This window comes from Thunnus maccoyii, chromosome 24 (assembly GCF_910596095.1).
Source record: "Thunnus maccoyii chromosome 24, fThuMac1.1, whole genome shotgun sequence".
In the NCBI taxonomy this organism is placed as follows: Eukaryota; Metazoa; Chordata; class Actinopteri; order Scombriformes; family Scombridae; genus Thunnus; species Thunnus maccoyii.
The window spans coordinates 6,938,761-6,960,996 of NC_056556.1; the positions used below are offsets into that span (position 1 = coordinate 6,938,761).

Sequence of the window (22,236 nt, forward strand, 5' to 3'; positions counted from 1 at the left end):
CACACCAGTAGCATGTTTATTCATGATGTTCAGCGTACTGTTCAGACCGGGGGTGACCAAACCTCATTCTTGATATCATGTCCTCCTCCTTTCTATTCTATTACTTCCTCTCATTTCTCCTACTTTTCTTTGAATGCTGTAGTAGTATCAGCCCTTTTTTCCATTTCTTTTACATTTCTGATTTGATCACACTTTTAACCCCAGCCTTGCATTATTTAACTACCATACTTATTTCTCTTTTTCTTGTTGCTCCTTTTGCATATTTATCTGCCGGCTCATTTCCGTCCACACCTACAGTATATGTGCAGGAATCCACATGAATTTAATGTCTATTCCTTCCCTCTTAATTCTAAATATCGTTTAGGTCAGACTCTCTCAAATTCAAATTTGCTTTATCGGCATAACCATACAGTACAAAACATGGACAAGGTTTACAAATGATGTATAATAAGCATATATACAGAATGTAAAAATGTACAAAAACATAAAAACCAAACCATTTGCACATTAATATACTGTATAAACTACACTACACTGCACAAGTGCTCAGATCCTTTACTTAAGTAAAAGTATCAAAAACACAATGTAAAATTACTCCAATACAAGTAAAATTTCTGCATTTGAGATCCTACTTAAGTAAAAGCAGAGAAATATCATCAACTAAATTCACTTAAAGTATTAAAAGTTTAAGTACTTGGCCGCTGTGACTGATATCAGCTGGGTACAGGAAAGAAATTTTCACTCATTTTACAGACTTTTCTCCAAACTTTGCTTTTTTGTGAAATATTGGAAAGTATTACCACTTTGGGCACTGAAAAATTATTTATTTGTTGGAGCTGCTAACAACTAAAACATTTGTAATATGACAAGTAGTCCTAACTACACACAGGGGTTACAAGCCAAAAAAATTTGGGAATAACCGGTTTAATGTTTAACTTTTTTTGTATTTCATAAGCTTATCATATATTATATAATGTAAGATTGTAATCTATGGTGTAATTTCCCTCTGAAATGTAGTGGAGTAGACTTAAGTAAAGTACAAGTACCTAAAAATTATACTTAAGTACAGTACTTGACTAAATATACTTAGTTACATTCCAACACTGACTACATAACTACAGCCTACTACCTGATATACTGTAATAAAAGAAAAAAAAATGTTGCAAACAAATCACTAAAAAAAAAACCCATTAAAATAATAGATACAATTAGATGAGATATAGTTCAATGTTATGCTAATGTGGACAACTGTAGAAGAAAAGAGAACAAATAAAAAATCAAAAAGAAGAGTCAGCCTTTGAAGGATCTCATGTGTTGTTCCGCTGATTTTACACTGACATTTATTCATCTGGCAGATGCTTTTATCCAATGTGTTTTCGGTCAAGCTGGAACATTCAGTATTTTTGCTGCTTCCACAGCAATGTTAGTGTTTTCCATGGATAAATATCGCATTTTTTGATGATATGAGAGTCACAAATTCTAGGTATTTACATTTCATTTTGGTAAAGAACACGACTCATGTCTTTATACAGGCTGCACAAAGTGTTGCTCTATTCTTATTGTTGGCAGAACTGACAGTCACTTTTCTCTGGATTGTCTAGTCTGTCTGTGTTGACCAGTCTCGATGTCTGTCTCAGTGTGGGGTTGCTCACGGTGCTCAGAAAATCTGCCTCTTGGTGTTTTCTGTTCAGTTTTGTAAGCGAAGTCCAGTGGTTGATGTACATGCTGAGGCCATGTACTGTTAACAGGGCTGAGCTTCATGATCAACACTCTCTCTTTACAGTGTGTCCAAAACATACACACACATATGTTTATTGCATGCAGCAAACAATATCCAGATGAAGGCACAAGTGTGAGGATAATGAAAATCAAGTCAAGACAAATGTTTTTATTTCTTTATTAAAACTAACCAGTAAAAGCGACAAAGATCAAAAAATTCACATACTTTAGGCACAGTTTGTCATATGCTTATGCTGTGCACCATTGTCCAATCTAAATAAAACAAAAGAAACAAGGAGGAAAAAAAAAACTTTTCATTCCAAAATGGCACATCCACAGTTTAAAGAACTAAACTAAAAATAAAAACTGTAAAATACTGACATATATGAGTACTAATGGGTATGAGCATGAATGTACTTTTGAATATTTATGTTATTTTTTTTCTTGCCACTTAGCGTGTTGTGTTCTGCATTTTGGAATGATCTCCCTCATTTACTGTTCAATAAACAGAACAATCCCAAGTAATCAGTAGTCAAACAAATAAATTACAGAATACTGACAAACTGACAGATATCTTTCAAAGAATTCATATTTATTACAAACAAAACAAGACAAATCGCTGACATCAAATGGTCAAAAGGAAAAAAAAATCTAAAGATTGCTAAACTGTCTAATTGTGGGTAAAACGGTAAAAGTTTTTTTTGTTCTCAACTGAGATATGATATGAAATTGCATAAAATACTCGTCCAAATTCTTGTTTTACTATCAGATGAATATGTAAAAATGTGTATTAAGTATTGAAAAGTTGCATATTTAAAGTAACGTAAAAAGACTAACAATAACTTAACTGTATGATGATCACAAATACATAACACAACTGTATGTTATGATAGCTGTGAATAAATGCATTGTACAATGAAACAATATCTACTTATGTGCCCAGTATATAACTGTAAAGCAAAAAATGCTATCCTGGTATGTTACGTGAATAAAACAGTGATTACAATTCTGCAACGTAAAGCCTCATTGTTCCAGTAATTATTCCAGACAGTTCATGAACATGTGTGGATGGATATACGAATAAATGTAAACATACAAGACTTGTGACAACTGAGATATTTGGGAGTATTTTTTGACCTGTGCTCTCCACAACCTAGAACCATCACAAGAAATGTTGCTTCCTATATATTATAACCAATAACCAGATGATTTTTAACATGGTAGTTTCTCACATTAATACTTTGCCCAATTTTTTGGAACTGCCCTTTTTGAGACTCCACTGATGTATGTAAATACAGATGTGATGCATATAATGCAAAGAATAATTGAAAGAAGTATGTTCTTACTACAAGAAAATTGCTATTATAAAACCACTTATTGTAAACCATTTAACTTTGAGACTGAAGCAGTTTTAACATTACTATGGTCAAATTTACCATCAATATGCCATTATTATCTAGTCCCTCCAGGAAACTTATATTTTGTGATTGCAATAATTAAAGCAAGAGCTTGCAATTTTTCTAAATGACCACAAATATTCTGCATGAAATGGCAAATCAACGGACTGTTCGTGATTTGGACTAAATGTCGCATTTCGTGTCATGGTAACTTTACGTAATCACAGCGTGCAGGAAGTGATTGCATATAACTGTTCACTGGTAGCTGATTGGTAGTATTTTTTTTAAAAATCACACTATTTTCCTTTGCTTGCAATTTATCCCAATTCCCGCAATTTTACCACAAAAAAGGGGACATAAAACACCTCAAATCGTATTGCAATTGTTTGAGAAAAGCCACTGCAAAATCAAACATTTTTGGCCACAATAATGAAAAAAAAAAACTCAACCAAAATCCTGGAGGGACTGATTATTGCCTTTGTTTATACACATGTCTTACATCGGGTACAATAAGTATCCAGAAAAGCTGGAGTGGACATATTGACCAGCATAAAGTCCTGCTGCCTGGTCAGATGGCAGCTGTATGTGCACAGTGTCACCTTGTCGTAATGGAAGCACAGCGCTCCCTGATGCCTGATCCAGCAAGCCCTTTTTGTACTCATCGTAAGTGTACATTACTGGCTCATTGTTCTTCATCAGTGCCACCCACACATTACCTCCTTTGCAGTGGACGTGGTAAGCAAAATAGTAGACCCCTGGTACACTACAGGTAAAAATACCAGTTTGGGGATTGTAGTCCTGATTTCCGTTGTGCAGGAGTTTGTCGAAGATGATGGGAGAGCCAACAGGAGGGAACGGATTTGTGAGTTTAGCTGTGAACGCAGGCATCTCCACAGCACTTCCACTAATGTCCCCTCCATTCTTTGGTTTCTTGTAACCTTGTTTTTGACCGGCGTACGGACCTGTCACAGGGAGGATCTGCCCGAGGTCAGGGCCTGCAGCAGGAAGTCCTGGAGGACCAGGGGGTCCAGGTTGTCCTGGTTGTCCTGGAAGTCCAGCGGGGCCACTGGGGCCAGGGTTACCTTGAAGACCAATATGACCAGGGGGTCCTGGCTTTCCCTCACCAGGATAGCCAGGTTTACCAGGTGGGCCTGTCTCCCCTTTGTGCCCTGGCAGCCCAGGAGGTCCTATTGGTCCCCCTGGTCCTGTAAGTCCTGGAATCCCCTGTGGTCCCTGGTGCCCTTTGTCTCCAGGTAGTCCTCCCTCTCCTCTTGCTCCAGGTAATCCAACACCACCAGGGGCACCAGGTAAACCCCTATGACCAGCTTCTCCTTTAGGGCCAATGGGCCCTTGGAAACCTCTTGGTCCTGGTTGTCCCCTCTCTCCTGACAAACCTGGCTGTCCTGGAAGGCCTGGAGGCCCAAAGTCACCCTTTATTCCAGGAATTCCTTTTGGGCCCATAACACCGTCTTCTCCCTTTTGCCCTGGGAAGCCAAGACTACCAGGGGGCCCTATTGGACCTGGTGGTCCAGGCATACCACTCGGACCAGTAGGACCAATGACCCCTGGAAGACCTCCATGACCTTTATCACCTTTTGGGCCTGGAGGTCCAGCAGGACCAGCATGACCCTTGTGACCCTTAGGTCCTGGAAACCCTGGTTTACCATAACCCGGCAAGCCTGGACCTCCTGGTAACCCAGAAGGGCCTGGTTCCCCTTTCCCTCCAGGGATCCCTGGTTGCCCTCTAAGACCATCTTTTCCTGGTTTTCCAATTCCTTGTAAGCCTGATGGTCCTGGTTGACCTCTATCACCAGGTGGCCCTGCGAGTCCTGGCTCTCCAGGAGGACCAGGTTTTCCTGGTATCCCTGGTTGTCCAGGAAGACCATTCAAACCAGGTTTGCCAACCCCAGGTAACCCCGCTTGTCCAGGTGGACCTGGTGGTCCGCCAGGTCCTTTCAAACCTGGTAAACCAGGTAGACCAACGCCTTTGTCTCCCCTGGGACCTTGAGGACCAGGAAGCCCAGGTAGACCTTTTTGGCCAGGCTCTCCAAGAGGACCCCGCTGTCCTGGCAGCCCATGACCTCCTGGTTTTGAAATGCCGGGGAGTCCAGGTGGGCCTGGGAGCCCTGGAGGCCCAGTAAGTCCAGTTGGTCCTTCACCACCATTGGGTCCGAGGTCACCCTTTGGTCCTGGTAATCCGGGTCCTCCAGGTTTTCCTGGCAATCCTGGCATGCCAGGTTTTCCTATTCCTGGGTAACCTTGAGGACCAGAAGGCCCTGGCTTTCCTGGTAACCCTGGCAATCCCTGACCTGGCAGCCCAGGGGGGCCTTGTGGTCCTGGTGGTCCTTGTGGTCCTGGGGGGCCCTGAACTCCTTGCGGACCCTCTCGGAGACCTTCTACACCAGGACCAGGGGGAGGTGGACCTTTAGCCCCTCTGGGGAATGTTTGTCCTGAAAACAAGTGGAAAATTTTGGTAGATAGAGGTGAATATTGGCCGATTAAATCATTCAACTGTGATCAAGAAAAGACATGAATCACAAATGGTCCTGAGATGATCTAATATCCGTTTATTTGTGATGACTAGCTTTGAGAGGGCAAATCATGGCCACTGGTGAGTTAACATGTAGAAAAATGTATATGTATAATATTAGTTAATAAGAGAGAGTTCTTTAAGGGTGGTAATTTATGTCAGTTGTTGAAAAGTTGATCAAAAGTCAAAAAGATTGATATATATAATTTAGCTGACAAATATTAAGTGACAACTAAAAAAATGCTAGGAGGGCATTTTCTTGTGTTCTATTTGCAGCATAAATTATATACAGTAAGCTCTGGCATTTTTGTAAAACATTTTGGATCAGGGTCTACACATGATAATGAGGAGTACTGGACTACTAGCAATATCATCTATTTTGTCCTATTATTAACTTAACTAATAGAAGCAACTTGTAATGTGTCAAAAAACCCGAATTTCCACCCCCATTTTCATAAAATGATATAAAAAGAGTGTATGATAGTTTTTGTTTAAAGACTAATAAAGCATTTTGCAACTTCTTTAACATCCCCAGCACAAACAAACTAAACAACAAAAAAAAAAAAAAAAAAAAATGCTGTACACATTTTCAGAAAATGAGAACATGATGTAAGGTATATGATAAAAGGACATATTGCTCAGTCTTTAACAAACTAATGATAATGATTATTTTATTTGAATCTCCCTCCAGAATTGTTCTATGTGTTGCTATCACTACATGCCGTTGTGTGTACATAAAGTGAAAACTAAGAACCTTTACTGATTTAATTAGGATAGTAAATGTCCGACTGTAGCCATTAGAAGTTCAAAACGGGTGTTATCACATTAGGATAATTCTTTTATGTAATAAAACATACAACAAGTACTGAAAATGAAGTTTCCATGAACTGCTTGAACCTCACCTTTTCCCTCAGTCAGTGGCCTCTCTTTGGCCATTTGCAGTGGCAGCTGAGGAAGCTCTTTTCCATACTGAGGAAATAATGGCATCTCATTCCCCAAAAACTGTTGCTGAGGGTATCCCTCATTGTACTGCGGTAGGGGGGGCTGATGCTGTTGAGGGGGCTGTTTATGTCCGTAATACGCCCCGCCGTGGGCCAGGTGTAATAAACACAGCTGGAACACTGAGATGAGTAGGTAGAAAGAGTGGAGGGGTACAGCCACCATTTTCTGCAGTGGAGAAGAAAATAAGTAAAAATGTGACACATCGCATGCAGCTAAGTCTCTCTGCAACTAAGAAATAACTTGTAATATTGTATTTAGTACCAACTTTTAAGTACTTCATGTTAGCCTTTTCATTTACCTTTATTACTGTTTAAGAGACAACGAGGATGGATGAATAAAGAATCCCTCACATGCATTTCTTTTAATGACCAGACTGCAGTGAAACCATTTGGAATTCCCCCGACTTCTTTCTATAAATACCAAAGTCAATAAAATATTCCCACAGTTTGGATTTAGTGGCTCAGGTAAGTCACAAAGACAATGGTGAGCAGGAAACACAATTCCAGGCTTCATATAAAAAAAGTCACAAATTATAACTGTTATCAAGAAGGCTGTTTTTGTTTGTTTGGTCATCAGCCAAGGAACAAATTAGTTGTTTTGGTGCAGCTCCAGTTACAGGTGTGGATCCAGGAAATTTTAAAAGCATTCACTAATATTCAATTTACTTTAGTTTTTTGCTAAACTCATGAACTACTGGACTTGAACGAAACAAAATCTGGCACATGTATTCCACGCTTGTCAATCACACTATGTTTGTCTAAGGCAGATCCTGATGCACACAATGCCGAATTTCCATCATTAAAACACATCTTTCCTGGCGCCTTGGTGTAGGTATGCACTGCCTGAATGCTTTCTGGTTTCTAACCAAACCCATCAGTATTCAAGCACTAATGTTTTAAATGAATGCTTTTGAATTCTGTTTAATTTAAACTTATATTTTATTGTATGCTATATGATATTTAAACTTGTTACATGTTACATATCCTTTTGTGCAACATCTGACTGTTTGCTCTAATTTTGGCAAACAGTTTGTTCACTCTCTAAAATGTTAATAAATAATGTCAAGCTGAGATCATCAGCACGATAAAATATGGTAAATACTTTGCGCATACCAGACTCATGACACTAACAATTTTTTGGCCACGTACACTGTCACAAGAAAGACTATGCTAGGCTTCTTTCTAGACCCTGTCCATTGTTTTTGAGTGTTAAACATACTGAAAGTGGTCTGTAGCATGCTGCTTACACCACTAGGATATATACATCATTGCCATAAATGCAGAGGTTCATTATGCAGCAGCCTTCATGTTGGTTCCTGACCAGCAGGCTGTGCTCTTCAATCATGCAGCTGAATCTAGAAATTCTTTCAAAAGCCAACACACGGGGTCTTATGAAACCCACTGTGGTCAAACCAAAAAAGTAACAAATACCCTCTACTGCCTGAATGTGGGTAATATCCCTCCTTCCCCTTGTTTACACATCCATTCAAACATACTGTGTAAAAGCCTCAGAGTCTCATATCCTTGAAGTGATTTACACAGAGCACATGCTGCTAAAACATATATCGTAATTAAGAGGCCCCACAGGGGACGTGGTCAGTATTGAACATAATCCTTAATCCTTTAAACATGTCTGTGCTAAAGAGATTGGCTAAGTGCTGCCAAGAGCGCGGTGTGAAAACAAACATGGACGGGTGAATGTATGTTTTTCTCCGCTGTGGTATTTGTGTGTCCTGAAACAGAACCAGAGAGATCAAAGTCTTTGGAGAGCTGAAATAATGGAAATGAGACTTGCTTACATTTTTCTGGACAATTATTTAAAAAAGCAAGCTAAGTAGTGTCAGGCTGAATGTGATCACTGTGGAATATTTTTAGCATGCGCTTCTTAATCTGCGTAGTTCATCTGCACAGAAATATGCAAGTAACGGGAGTCTGACTTGAAATGCTGTCCACCTTCAGTGCAGTGTGCGTTTCATCTTCTGTCTTTTTTATGGTCAGTTCACAAAACCACACCTGCCATCATACAAAAATGCCAAATTTCCTTACTTTCAGATTTTCCTTCTCTAAAACTGAAGGTCTCCGCCTGCGTTCGCCTTCACCTGCTCTCTCCTCTAATTCCCCTCACTTTAGGTTGCTTCTCTGGGTCTTTTCCAAGGCATGAGTGGGATGGTGGCCATGTACGGGATCCAGCCAGGTGTTAGCTGCAGACCTGGGCCCTGTGAAAATATGAATGTCAGGTTCGATGAATGTCAGGTGGTGACCTTTCGCAGAGGCCTGGGGTTTATAACACTAAGCTGCCATCTCCACCTGGTAGACATATTTTGGCGCTGATACAGTTATGCTGAGACACACCTTTTTCCTTGAGGAATGTAAGGACAGGGGTATTAAAAAGAAAAGTAATATAACTTTAACGTTATGAAAGTGTATCTTTGTAGCCCGTTTACTGTAGGAGGTATCTATCATCATGAAACTATCAGCACCAACTTTTACACTGGGCTTTGAAAATTGAACACTTCAGGCTACAGAATTCAACTTTTCTGGTGTTTTATGGAAGTCTACTCTCAGTTAAACATACATTTATATAGGCCCTTTTAATAACAAGTTGCTTAATTAAAACAAAGCCTGATTAGGACAACAAATAGGCCAAAACCTGCTGCTTCTTTGAAGAAACCATCAAAAAGGTTTCAGTATTTTTTGTGTTTAATATTCTCTCATGAAAGTGAAACAATGTAAGGAAAAGGAAAGTTTTTTTTTGGACTATACAGAAGTATCTTGGATGTGGAAATTGGCTTAAAAACCACATAAAGCCCTTAATGATCATTTTAAATCCAGAGTTTCTTGGTCATCACACCCGTCTGACTCTATTCAGAAGCCTCACAGTAAAGGACGCTATTTACAATGTACAGATCCAGCACCATGGACAGAGCCTGCAGACACTGTATACCTATATGAGACTGAATGCCCATATAAGGAGAGTTTGCACACTTTGTGTCGCTGACCTTTGTGTAGCAGAATAACGAATATGTGTGTTAAGTTCACATGCACAACTCCCTGCAATAATTCTCTTGTTAGTTTTTTACTTCAATTTTACTTTTTTACATTTTATTTATATTCTTTTTGCATCTTTTTGCAGGTGTGCAAGTTTTTTTCCTATTAATTAAACAATGTGTCCTTCAAAAAGAGAGCTGCATGCTGAAAGGTGCGTATGTGTATGTGTATGCATGTTGTTTTATGTGTGAAATTCATGTCACATGTATGTTGTAAAGCATTTTTGGTTTTGTTAAGTGCTTTATAAATAATGTATACAAATAAAGTGCTATAAATTATTATAAAATCAAGACAGGAGGTGATTTTTTACTTTTTTTGCCACCAGACTACTGCCTAACATTATCTTAATAGGTCAATCTAGTTGATCAAAGTACTAACTGGCAAGATTAGTTAAATCCTCTCATTGGACTGACATTATCTAAAAAGTAGTAGAGTGATGTGAGGTGCCTTAACAAAACTGATAATGTGTTGTCAAATAAATTAAAGGGGTGAAAGTGTGTTTTTTTCTAAATTAACGTTTTGCGGAGAAAGTGGGAACAGGAAAAATTTACAGACAATTTGATCAAATTCAAAACAGCTTGTCAACTAACTATAATTTGGTCATTAAATTGTTTTATTGCCACATGTTGCTATTATGGCCAGACTCAACAGTTTGCTTTTCATGTTTTCCCAAACCCTTGCGCTGGAGCAAACATCTTTTTCAGATATAAAACCAGCAAGGGATTGATCCACAAGTATTGATCTTCTAAATTGAACATGATTTCACACATGGCAATGTTAAACTGATCATTGCTGTAGACAAAACCTTCGTGTACTCTCACAATGCAAACTATTCTCTGCAGGCAAAAAGGAACACATGCTTGGCGAAGGAACGAGACGACCTCCAATAAAAACAGCAAAACAAAGAGGACAGAGTGCTGCTTTGAAACATATGTTCCACCCGACCTCCAAGGATACGTCAATCTTTGCGGCTTACAGAGGCGAACCAGACGAAAACACATCCTATTGCATTTACCGGATGAGCTGCAGGAGGAATAAGGCTCATTTGGGAAGTTGGAGGGAGCTTTTGGCAGAGTTTCACCAGCGGTGACCTCATGTCTTAGAAGGCAGGGTTAAGGACATTTTCAGTTTCATTATAAACATGTAAACCAACGTCAGCTTGAACACACTGAAGTCTATCTCCTATTAACCAGAGGAACAGTGCCAGAAGCGAGTCTATTTTGAGGCAACAATGAGGCCCTTTCATTTTTCTTTTTTTTTTCTTTTTCTATTTTGTGAGAAAATGTTTCCATGTCTGCTTTCAGTTTAATATCTCACAGGACAGATATCAGCTAAATGTAGATGCTGTTATACATGTTTCTGTTGTCTGTTTTCCTGTGGGTACACATTATTTGCACAATGATGCTATGAAATGCATACTTCATTTTCTCCCTTGACTGAGTTTTAACAGCAGAGTTTCAGTGTGCAAAACTCACCCTAAGTCACAAGCTCAAATCTCAGATATTCAATTTTGATGATGAACTCAATGTTCTGTTTCTCTGATGAACATCGTGCATTGCCTAGTTTAATTTAACTGTTTAGCATGTATTTTGGGATAAGATTTGCACATTAAATCAAGGCCCCGAGGCTCTGGAACGACCTGCCTGAGGAAATTAGGTTGGCAGACAAAATACTTTTATCAGAGAGCTTTTCCTGATTATACTTGTATTTTCTTTGAACTGTCTTTTATCTCTTTTAAATTTTCTCTCACACTGAATTGGTTCTTATCAGTTTTTTTTTTTTTAATCTAAGGATTTTATGATTTGTCTGTTTTCTTTTTGCTGCCCTTGCGAAGCACTTTGTAATGTGGGTTTTGAAAAGTGCTCTAGAAATGAAGATTATTATTATTATTAGAAATATCTGTAAGGAAAACTGAGTCAAAGCAATTGTAAAACATTGTAAGTCAAATATATACTATTCTCACCACCCCAGCAATGAACTATTCCAGCCTCTGATGAAGTCTGACCTCTGACCTCTGAATCCTCGGCCTTGTCGAGCACGTCATCACTTCCCTGCACATAAGCTAATTTGCAATGAAGTGTTTAGAAAACTTTACCACTAAACTATTAGAATTAATACACACAGCATTGCACCACACACTGTTTAAACATTAAAAACATTTCAGTCATTCTGCATCCTGCTGCCAAACAAGAAACTCTGCTTCATTGTGGTATCAAATACGCAAACATGGTGTAGGTTTTTACGCAACAGCGGTTAAAACAACTGGAACAATCTCATGGTATTCGTGCTTTAATATTTCCACTGGAATGTTATGCTTGAGTGTCTCTCACATTCGAAGGCAAATACACTATTTACTCCGCTGTAGCTACCAATTACTTTGAAGAAAGACGCTTTGATTACAGAAAAGTCCATATCATCAGTCATTTTTTGGTTTCCAGACGGTGTAATGGGAAAGCAATTGGAGTAACTGTGTCTGGACCACAGACCCATTTTATGTTAGTTACCCCCCCCAAAAAGTTTTGAATTATAAGGACATTACACTGTCTGTATGTTCAGCTTTGATACTTGAGCACCTTGTTCATCCAATATTTCAACAAATAAAGTCCCTTCCTGAATCCTCATCAGTGCTTCTTTATTTCTGTTTTCCATCATGTTGTTGCTTGAGGTCAGGTGGTTAAATAACATGCCTGTTGAGCTTTACAATTCCCTAGAGAAAACATTTTTCCTCCTCCTCATCCTTTTTATGGAGATTTAACGGCTGATTTCTGAGAGCTTTTTCCATCTTTCAATTATTACTTATTGATTAGATTGTTTCAGTTAACGCGCAGCGATTGGAGAGATTATTGAGCTATTTTAAGTAAAAGCCCTCTGGAAGTGAAATTCCATTTAATTTCTGGTTTTTAACGCTGCAGCCAATGTTTCCGACACAATAACTCGTACCAGAAGTTGCAAACTGGAGAGTTTAGTCTGGGATATTATCAAGGGACTAAGACGTTTATGCATCCACATGAAACTGGAGGCTAACCAGAGAGAAGGAAAGTGTACACCAAGCGAATCAGTGACCTGAAATTTCAAATCTGAGGAAAGTTGCAAAAGAAAAGTAAGCCCTCTCAAATGTATTTCCATGAATGTGTACTTTTCACTGCTTACTAGTTTCCCATGAGCAAAAAATCCAGAATTGGATCCATTTTTACAAATAATCCTCATATCTAGTATTTTTTTTAGCTATGCCTTTATTTGATACAGACATTTGTCGGGAAACTGTTGGGAAACATCTTGGAACAGGAACAACAATGTCGCTAAAAACAACTGTGGAGAGCCCTTCCATCCTCATCTCCTTTTACATTGAGACTATAGAGAGCATCCTGAGCAGCATCGTTGTCTGATTTGGGATCTAATCTAAACTGAGTGCAATAATTTAAACACGATGGTATAAAAGCGTGTACGACCTTTTCGAGATCAGCGTGAGAAAGGAGAGACCTAATTTTTTTTGATGCTCCTCAATTGGAGGAAGATGGAAAACACTTATGACTTGTATATCAAATGAAAGTTCACTGTCAAAGGTTTCTAGCTGCAGGTTTAACCTTTGCAGACAGGGAGAAAAAGTTTTCAGACATCCAACACTTGATTGTTTCATCATGTTCCTGAAGGAACAAAACTTCATCCACACACAGATGGCTTGACAATAAAAATCAACTTGACTTGACATCTCCTAAACCCCACCGTGTGCTCTTCACATCTCAACAAAGCCTGAGCACGATCCATTTTTCAAACATTCTTCAGTTTTTTTTTTTTCATCTTGCACATGAACTGGACTTTGATGAAAACTTTTCAGACACCTCCGGGCCCCCTCGCTTGATGACAATCCCATGCAACAAAGATCGCACCGCCCCAGAATGGATGCTGGTTCCTCTGAACCTCTTTGCCAACACTTACAACCGCAGCCGGCTCAGCTTGGTGATGAGCCACAAGTCTTTTATCACCTCCAGCTTGGCTTTGAAAATAATCACATTTCCATTTCTCCACTGACCGATTCCAGATGGGGGACTTTACCGCTCGATAAACAAACGATGAAGAACAGAGGCATGCCATTGCTTACAGATACGGGTGCCAGTCTTAATTGCGTGTGGTCAGGCCTGGTTTTTGTTTTTCAAACAGACTGCAGAGTCTTTCTTTCCTCCAATAAGAGCAGGTTGCAGGACAAGACTAGACAGGAACTGTCATCAAACAAAGGAGAAGACACCTTGTGACAGTGTTGGAGCGATTTACAGTTCTATGTGGCAGAATGGAAAACGAATAAATACAGACACATCCTCAAAGACAGAAGGAGACACACTTTTCTATTAAGTTTTAGATTTGAAATATGCTTATAAATTGTGGCTCCAAATTGAAAACATCAGTTCAGTGAAAAACGTTTTTGAGGGCAAATGTTAAAGACTCGAATACAAGATTTGATAAATATGATTCTGTCACCTCTGACACTTTGACAAGCTTTTTCTCATGCACATTACAAAAATGTCCTGTATTTGGACAGCCTTTTGGAAAATAAGCCTATTTGAACATTTTTAACAGCAGTATTATCAAAATAATGCAAAATAGCATCAGTGCGCCTAACAGTGTGAAAAGGTTTAAACACACAAACACACACACACACACACACATACACACACACACACACACACACAAAGGAATGCACCAATCAGCTGACAGAGGTAGCCCGAGCGCCAAGACAACATCTGGGGAATGCACCTGTGTGTGAATGTGCATGCATGTGTGTGTGAATATTTGCATGAATGTGCGTGTCTGTGTGGGTAGTTGCTGCGTTTTACCCAACCCTCATAAGAAAAACACTCCACCTCTACCTCTACTTCTCCTGGACTTGGAGTTTCTGCAGGCTAGAAGTCACAGGAGACGACTGGAAGCCAAAAAACACTTCTATCTGACGGTGAATCGATTTGACAGAAAATTAACTGGCAACAACTTTGACAATCTATTAATCGTTTGATCATTTTTCATACAAAAACGTCAAAAAAATCCCTGGTTATAGCTTTTCAAATGTGAAGTTCGCTGCTTTTTTATCTTATATGATTGTAAATTTAAAAACCTTAGCAAATGGAAAACAATCATTAGCTACAACCATAATTATATTCTAAATATACAGTGTAAAATGTCCAATATACATGTATATTTCAAGGCTACAGCTGATGGAAAGTAATCAGTTTGAGATACACCAGACAGATGTCTCACTCTGACATCAAATTTTAGAGAAAGAAATGATGAATCACACTGCAAACAAAGGCAGCAGTGACGCTGTTGGCTCAATAGAGGGCACCAAACTCCAGTTTTGACCCATCAATATTTGCATTGGTCTGTCTTGTTTACTGCTGTTTTCCACAGGCTGGTTGGAGAACCAAATGTGCTTCCAATTGTGAGAAGAGGCCAAAATATTCTGACAACCATTGTGTTCGCAGGGTGATTTAAACATTTTAAGGCTGTAAGGTCAGATTTTCTCTCTGTAATTAATACTGGAAATTGGTTTTGGTGCATCATGCCTGCCATTTTCCATCTACAACAGTCTTTCACTGCATTATTCTCACAAACCACAAGTCATAGTTTGATCATGAACTGGACTTAGAACTGTTTTTCTTTTCTGCATGCACTGCCCTTCCTGTCTCCGCGCAGGTGATTTATCCTGGGTCAATCATCACGTATCGTTTTCTCCCCACATCTCAGCTTATCTTGATTGGAAGGGAATATTGAGTTTTCTCACAGCATGCTGAAAAATGAAGCAAAACGTGCACGACTGCTTCACCCCCTTCAGTTCAGTTCCAACCTATTTTGCTCTTTTTCTGCATTCCTTCACACCTACTCGATCTCTTTGCAGAGCGAAGGCCGGAGTCGCCTTCACAGGCGTCTACAGCTTTAAAATCGACAAGGGAGGAAGAGGGGTCAGCTTACCTTTGGGTGGATTCAAAAGTCTCGTTTTAAGGCAGCAACACAATTTAAACTGATGTTCCAAGTAACCACAAAAGGAAGTAGCTTCGGGATGGGTTTCAAATTGGCAACCGCAGTGTTTGCTTACTGCTCCTCCAACCTTTGACACACACATTTACGTACATGTACATAATTGCACTGACACCTCCCTCCCGCTCGCATGCATGCAGTCTGTCCGACCTCTTCACCCAACTCATCGACAGATTTTCCCTCTCCTACAGTGCTGAGAACCACAAGTCACCGAATGTCTGGCCACAATTTTCATTTCAGGCAAAGATCGGACTGGGAGGAGGATTATTTTCCTATTAGCTTTGAGTTCTGTCAAAACAGAGTATCTGGTGTCAGTGGACAGCATTTAATAGCATCTCAGAACTAAGAGGCACTTCAGGTTTTAAAGCCAATAAAAAAATGAATGGGAAGAATGCATTTTTCAATCCGAAAACATTTACTTTGAAGAGAGCTTATTTTACAAGACATGTTCCACCGTCTTGCACAGCAGGAAGGAAACACTTGTGAGGCTTTTCAGACTTTTCCACGCTTTTAGCTTTAGCGGCAGATTAATTCCATCTCTTACACTCACAGTGCATCGCCTGAACTGCGTGTGCGGTGTTGCCACATTTTTCTTGCTTTCTCCCCTATTTGCACTGGCTCTCAAAGGGACACTCCACTAGTGAATGGTTATTTTTGTAGGCAATAACAACGTTTGGCCAATAATCAGATCTGATCATTTATACTATGCTTAAACCACAGACTCCGGTGGGGAATTCTGCAGTTTGCAGCTGCAAAAATAGATTTTGTGTACTGTGTAAATCAGACAAGAACAACCCACACTGTGCAAGAAGCCACATGTCATCTCCCTTCTTCTGTTTCTGAACCTTTCCAATGAACAGTGGTGGAAACTAACAAAGCACATTTGCACAAGTACTGTACATAAGCAGAAGTTTGAGGTACTTGTTCTTTACTCATTCAACTTTATGCTACTTTAAACTGTACTTCCACTTCACTACATTTCAGAGGAAAATGTGTTTTTTACTGAACTGCATTTACAATGCATTATTAAAGATTAAAGCAGTGGTTCCTGACTTTTTTAGACAGAAAGGAGCAGTGTCTACTTGGCTCTTTGTCACATTTCAAGATGTCTATGATTTGTTAGCAGATTCTCCAGCGAGAAATTCCCCCCTCTAAACGTCTCACATTGTTTCATTTAAGTCACTGTTTGGGGCCCAAACAGATTAAATTAGCCAATATTTCATAAAAAAAGCCAAGATTAGACAAAAGTATAAACGCTGAATACAGATTTGTGTAGCAGAACTTCTTTCCTTGCCTATTGATCATCTCACAGCCCCTCAGGTTAATCTTGTGACCCTTTGGAGGGGCCCAACCCCTGGGTTGGGAACCACTGGACTAAACTACTTGGCTGTATATAAAGTAGTTAAAAGTAGCTCCACCTCCTGCAGCTACAACAATAAAGAGCTCATTGCACAGTAAATCATCAGTAACAATCCAGTAATGTCAACTATATTAATATCCAGGGCCATTTTTCTGCAGACTTTTGCTGATAATACTTTAAAGTAGGATTTTCAATGCAGAACATTAACCTGTAATGGAGTATTGTTAGATTGTTGGATTGGTATGTTTACTTACACAAAGGATCTAAATTCCACCATCACAAATTAATCTGATAAAGGCACAAAAAACACATAAAAAACCAATTACAAGTCACCCACAAATACTTTGGAACATTTCCAACATCCTAAGATGAATGCTTTTGCAATTTGTGTTAAAAACGTCATCCAAAGTAAAGTATAACTAGACAAATTGAAAATTCCAGAGAGGTGGTAATTGGTGAAACCTGGAGGGTGGGAACAGACTAAAATCTGAAAAAGACTAGGTGGTGATCATGTTGCTCTGAGAGTGAGTTTCTCTGGGTTTATTGCAGACAAGTTCACTTTGATGATAGTTTCCCCAGAGCCTTTTCTTGCTCTATGGAGTCTACGTCATGCGCAGACTTGTGATCGGTCACTGAGGTTCCAGCTGTCTGTGTTTGCAAACTTTTTACTCTCTAAGACATATCAATGCATTGAGATCATAAAATACCTCCGGATCATTTAGGGTTCTCTGCAACATGCATGCACCACCTGACCAGTGATAGTAATGGGATATGACGACAGTCCCGGGGAGCTTAATGTGTTATACAGTCACACCATAAAATATGCCACTCAGAGAAAAATATGATCCTCCCTTTCCCTACTGTCCGGATGTTTTTGCAGTGGAGTATTTACGAGGGCTAATAAGAACTACGACTCTGTCTACTTAGGAGTTTTGTAGCAGTAAAGCTACAGAATTTAAAGCTGTAATTCACGAGTGATGTTTTCAAACTAAACTAGCACACATTTAATTTCTTTTTTTTTTGTCTCCGCTCTCACTTTTACCAACTTTTTACTTCTGGAATACAACACATCTAGATGGCAGCTACTGTGAGAGACTGCAGATTTTGTATTCAATCATAAAAACGCAATGTGACATTTCTGAGGCTGCAGCATTCTGCACAGTAGCAGAGGAACGTTTTGGACACACTGCCTTCGAATCACAGAGGCTGCAGCTGCAGGATCATGAGACACATTCCCTCCGAGCTACATAAACACTTCCTGTTCAGTAGGTGAGAACTGGGACGGAGTCTGAGCATGAGGCGGAGAGAAAATACCGTCAAGAGACATTAACAGAGCAACAAATATATTAAATCACAGCCTGCTGACAGAAGCAGCAGATTCACTACTGCACAGATTTTCCTAAACTTGCAAACACCTCAAAACAACGTCTTTTCTACTGTTTCTACTCAAAGCTATCAAGTGTCAGTGTCTCAGCAACAAATACCATAGCACAAAGCACAACAGACTTTTATTCTAGCATACCTCTATGACACCCTGTCTGCACTCATTTCTTCCTTTCGCCTTGAAGTGAAGGGGTTAACAGTGATCAATATTAAAGAAATGGTAAAAGTAAAGTCTATTCCTAGAAAGCTGATAAGTTTTTTCAGAAACTTTTTTTTTTTTTTTTAACTTTTACTGGACAGCAGTATTGTGTAAGAACTTGGAACAGTGAAGGGAGTCTGTGGCCAAAATGCAAGAGTTCACATGAGAAGATGCAGCTTGGACACACACACACACACACACACACACACACACACACACACACACACACACACACACACACACACACACACACACACACAGAGGACCTGCTCTGAATGGACTCCCTGACCCGAAACTATAAATCTTAGGTAACTTTGACCTGATCATTTGGTAAATGTAAAATCCAACATCCGAGTAGTCTCACCCTTAACCTTACTTATCATTTGCTAGAGGAGAGAATCCACTTTTTTAAAAAAATGTTCTCCTCTTTCTGCTAAGGCAAAAACATGTAGTCTTAAAAAAAAAAATCAAAGAGAAGTATATACAGGATATAAATTCCTGGATGCATTTTGGGAAATCAGATAGGTCCAGACATAATATCATCAGATAGATAAATGTTTCATCGTTCTTCCAACACAATCAGGCATTCATCAAGTGTACCGCTGCACGAGCCAAGATCTTGAAGCTCTACATTCTCTTGTTTTGAACTTTCGTGACCCTGTCTTTTCACATCTGAAAAATTGTGTTATGGTGATCAAAAACTATCAGCAATTTAATCTTCCAGTTTGTTACATGTAAGCTCCTTTCACCGCATTTTCCTCTGATTAAGATTTTTCTCTGTAAGGAAAAACATGATCACTGTGGGCTTCCTTTAAAGCCAGTTAAGGGCTGAAACTTGGAAACAGCTGCAAGTACTAACAGAAAATCACGTACTGTAAAAACTGACCTCTCTGGTATTTCAATTAAAAACAACATTTTATTAAGGAGCTTATCATCTCAGTTCATCAGACGGGCCTGTGAAGCTCATTAGCTACACGCTCATTTCTTCTACTTGCACAAAAACATATCTGCTTTCCTGATAGCACAGGCTACTTTTGCATATAACTTATAGCAGCTATGAAAACACATTTCCACCCGCTTGCAGCACAAAAGAAGAAACAACAATTCAACAGCTTCACTTTGAACATGTTTAACATTGTGGTAAATCCATGTTGGGTTGGAGCAGGGATTCCCAACTGTTTCCTGGCAGGTGCACACTCAGATATTCTGTGATCAAGTTATGCTGAGAGGATAGTGAAGCAAAATTCTTCGTCTGGTTAATATAGAGAAAAGGTTATGCAGCCAGAAAGCAACTGACAGAAGTTTGTCATGTAAACAATCAAAGTCAAAGCCATTTTTAGATCCAGAATTTAAAAAAAAAAGATGTAAAACACTTAAATGTGCATGTTTTAGGTAGAAAATATGTGTCTAAAAGATTTCCCGGAGCCTAAAGTTTCCATTTCTGGCTCATTTCTCAGATCCACTACTGAAAATTAGAAAACCTTTAACACTCAGTACTTTTCTTCCTCCAACATTGGTTGAAGAGTGCCTACATTTTTCCTTTGGTGTTGAAGGACATGGAACTAAAAATTTTAAAATGTCAAGACATTCCATTAACTGGTACTGAATCCTGTCAAGATGCTGCACTGTGCATTTATTTTAACAAGCTTAAGCCTGAGTTATTCTTCCCAGGTGTCTCTTTAAGATTTTGGAAACTTACAGACATTATCTCGAGAGACTTCTGTCAGCAGAGGCTTCACAGCACAGAAGCGAGCTCTGTGAAGTAGGATGTCTTATGAAACAATTGGGAAGTCTGAGAGTCAAAAGAATGATTATTGAACAGACTTGTGTGTGTGTGTGTGTGTGTGTGTGCTTTGCCTCTCCATCTCCATGTTCCTTTTCCTAGTCCTGTGAATCACATGCCCTTCAGAAAGTTATGTGTATTGTTCCAAGAAGTCAAACAAGACTTGATTTGTCTGTTTTTTCCCAAGAGAAAAGGGAAAACGGTCCACTCTGTGCATTCCAATCGAACAACCATGCAAGAAAAACACATTAAATATCAAACCATGAGCTTGATCATGCCTGTAGAGTTCATGCACACTGATTGCTAAAGCTGCACCGACAAAACCTACACATGACAACCATGCCAACCAAAACATCATCAAATCTGTGCCAGCATCACTTAGCCTACCTTTGTGTGTGTGTGTATGTGCTGCTGCTGCTGCTGCTGCTGCTGCTGCTGCAGAGTGGAAGTATCACAGAGCTTTGAGGAGTTTGGGACAGACGCTGAACAGCAGCCCTGGTCAGGGTTTGGCTTTTATCTGCAGGTGGGTGGAGCTGCACGAGCTTGAGAGAAGAGAAGCTCTGGATCTGTGCATGTATGTGAGAGAAGGAGAAAGAAGGAGGGAGGAAAATAGAAAGAGGATAACAGGATCTGTGTGAGAGGGACACCACTATTAGAACTGCATGTTTAGTAAAGAAGGAGGCTTTTATAGATAGAAACAAACTGAAGAAAAAAAGGAGTATAACTCAATGAGCTGCACGACAATATTTCACAAGGAGGAAGATTCTCGTTTGACTTGGATCTCTCAGTGCATTCTTTGCATGCAGAAAGATTTAAGGGCAGGGTCTCACTTTGGTTAGCCAGTGCTGGCTGAGGTCAAGATTCAGAGAGGTTTATGTGACTACCAAACAGAGCAAAAATGTCTGCAATGATGAGTTATTTCATGACAAAAACTTTCCCACCATAAAGTCCATGCATTTAGTAGCTTTTTGCCCTGGTGTCTTGCATTTGCATTTTTGAGCACTTTAAGGACTTTTAAGCTAATGTGGGCTAAAGAATGAACCTTGTTATTTCTCACATACACTTACAACTAGAACCTCTCTTCTCTCTAATTCTTTCTACCAGTATTTGAGCATTAAAAAAGCAAGAATGAGACACATCCCCCCCCTCCACTAGACAAGAGCGTGAGGCTGTACTAAGCTAAATGCTAACACCGGCATGCTAACATACTCATAATGACAATATTAACATGCTGATGTTTGGCGAGCACAGTATATGTTTACAGCAACATGTTCACCATCTTAGCTTAGCGGGTTAGCATGCAAACGTTGACAAATTGGCACAAAACACAAAGTGCAACGAAGGATGATGGTAACATAATTTGTTTTAGGTTTATGATCATAAACTAAAGTATTAGACAAATTAAAGTTTTAACCTGACGATGGTACAAGATCACCAAGGGCATCAACAAAGTTCTAGCAGTTCATCCTGAGGGGAACGTGAACGTCTGTAACAAATGTCATAGCAATCCATTTAACAACTGAAAGATTTGTAGTTGAGTTGTTTCATTCAAAACCATAAATCACCAAAGTCATTAGGGTTCATCATCTGGGGACCATGAATGTCTAAAATTTTACCTGTTGGTTGTCCTAGATGAAAACTCAGGGGATCACTGAAGTAAGTAGGATTTTCTCTCTGGGCGTCATGATTGTGTGTACCAAATTTAATGGCAATCCATCCAATAGTTGTTGAGATCTTTCAGTCTGGACTAAAGTAGCTGACGGACCAACCAGCGAAATTCAGAGGTATTCAG

The 22,236-nt window shown here is 39.4% G+C and overlaps 1 protein-coding gene across 2 annotated transcripts; it reads right to left on the reverse strand.

Annotated features, from left to right (window-relative positions):
- Positions 1-1,920: 1,920 nt before the first annotated feature.
- Positions 1,921-22,128, reverse strand: LOC121892360 (collagen alpha-1(VIII) chain-like). Of its 2 annotated transcripts, none has more exons than XM_042405379.1 (5): positions 22,061-22,128; positions 20,832-21,010; positions 8,694-8,863; positions 6,549-6,813; positions 1,921-5,566 (listed from the first exon to the last, which is right to left on the reverse strand). In XM_042405379.1, exons 4-5 carry the CDS (start codon positions 6,808-6,810, stop codon positions 3,612-3,614), a joined length of 2,217 nt encoding a protein of 738 aa, XP_042261313.1. In that variant the 5' UTR covers positions 6,811-6,813; positions 8,694-8,863; positions 20,832-21,010; positions 22,061-22,128; the 3' UTR covers positions 1,921-3,611. The 2 variants fall into 2 exon arrangements, with proteins under 2 accessions (XP_042261313.1, XP_042261314.1); XM_042405380.1 differs by lacking the exon at positions 22,061-22,128 and adding an exon at positions 21,859-21,933.
- Between the last annotated feature and the right edge of the window lie 108 nt (positions 22,129-22,236).

What these genes read in the sequence shown, in the direction of transcription:
- LOC121892360 (XM_042405379.1), bottom strand. Translation starts at nt 6,810, where the DNA reads ATGGTGGCTGTACCCCTCCACTCTTTCTACCTACTCATCTCAGTGTTC. An exon ending in GCCACTGACTGAGGGAAAAG is followed by an intron (nt 5,567 to 6,548) that starts GTGAGGTTCAAG and finishes ACTTGTTTTCAG; the next exon opens with GACAAACATTCCCCAGAGGG.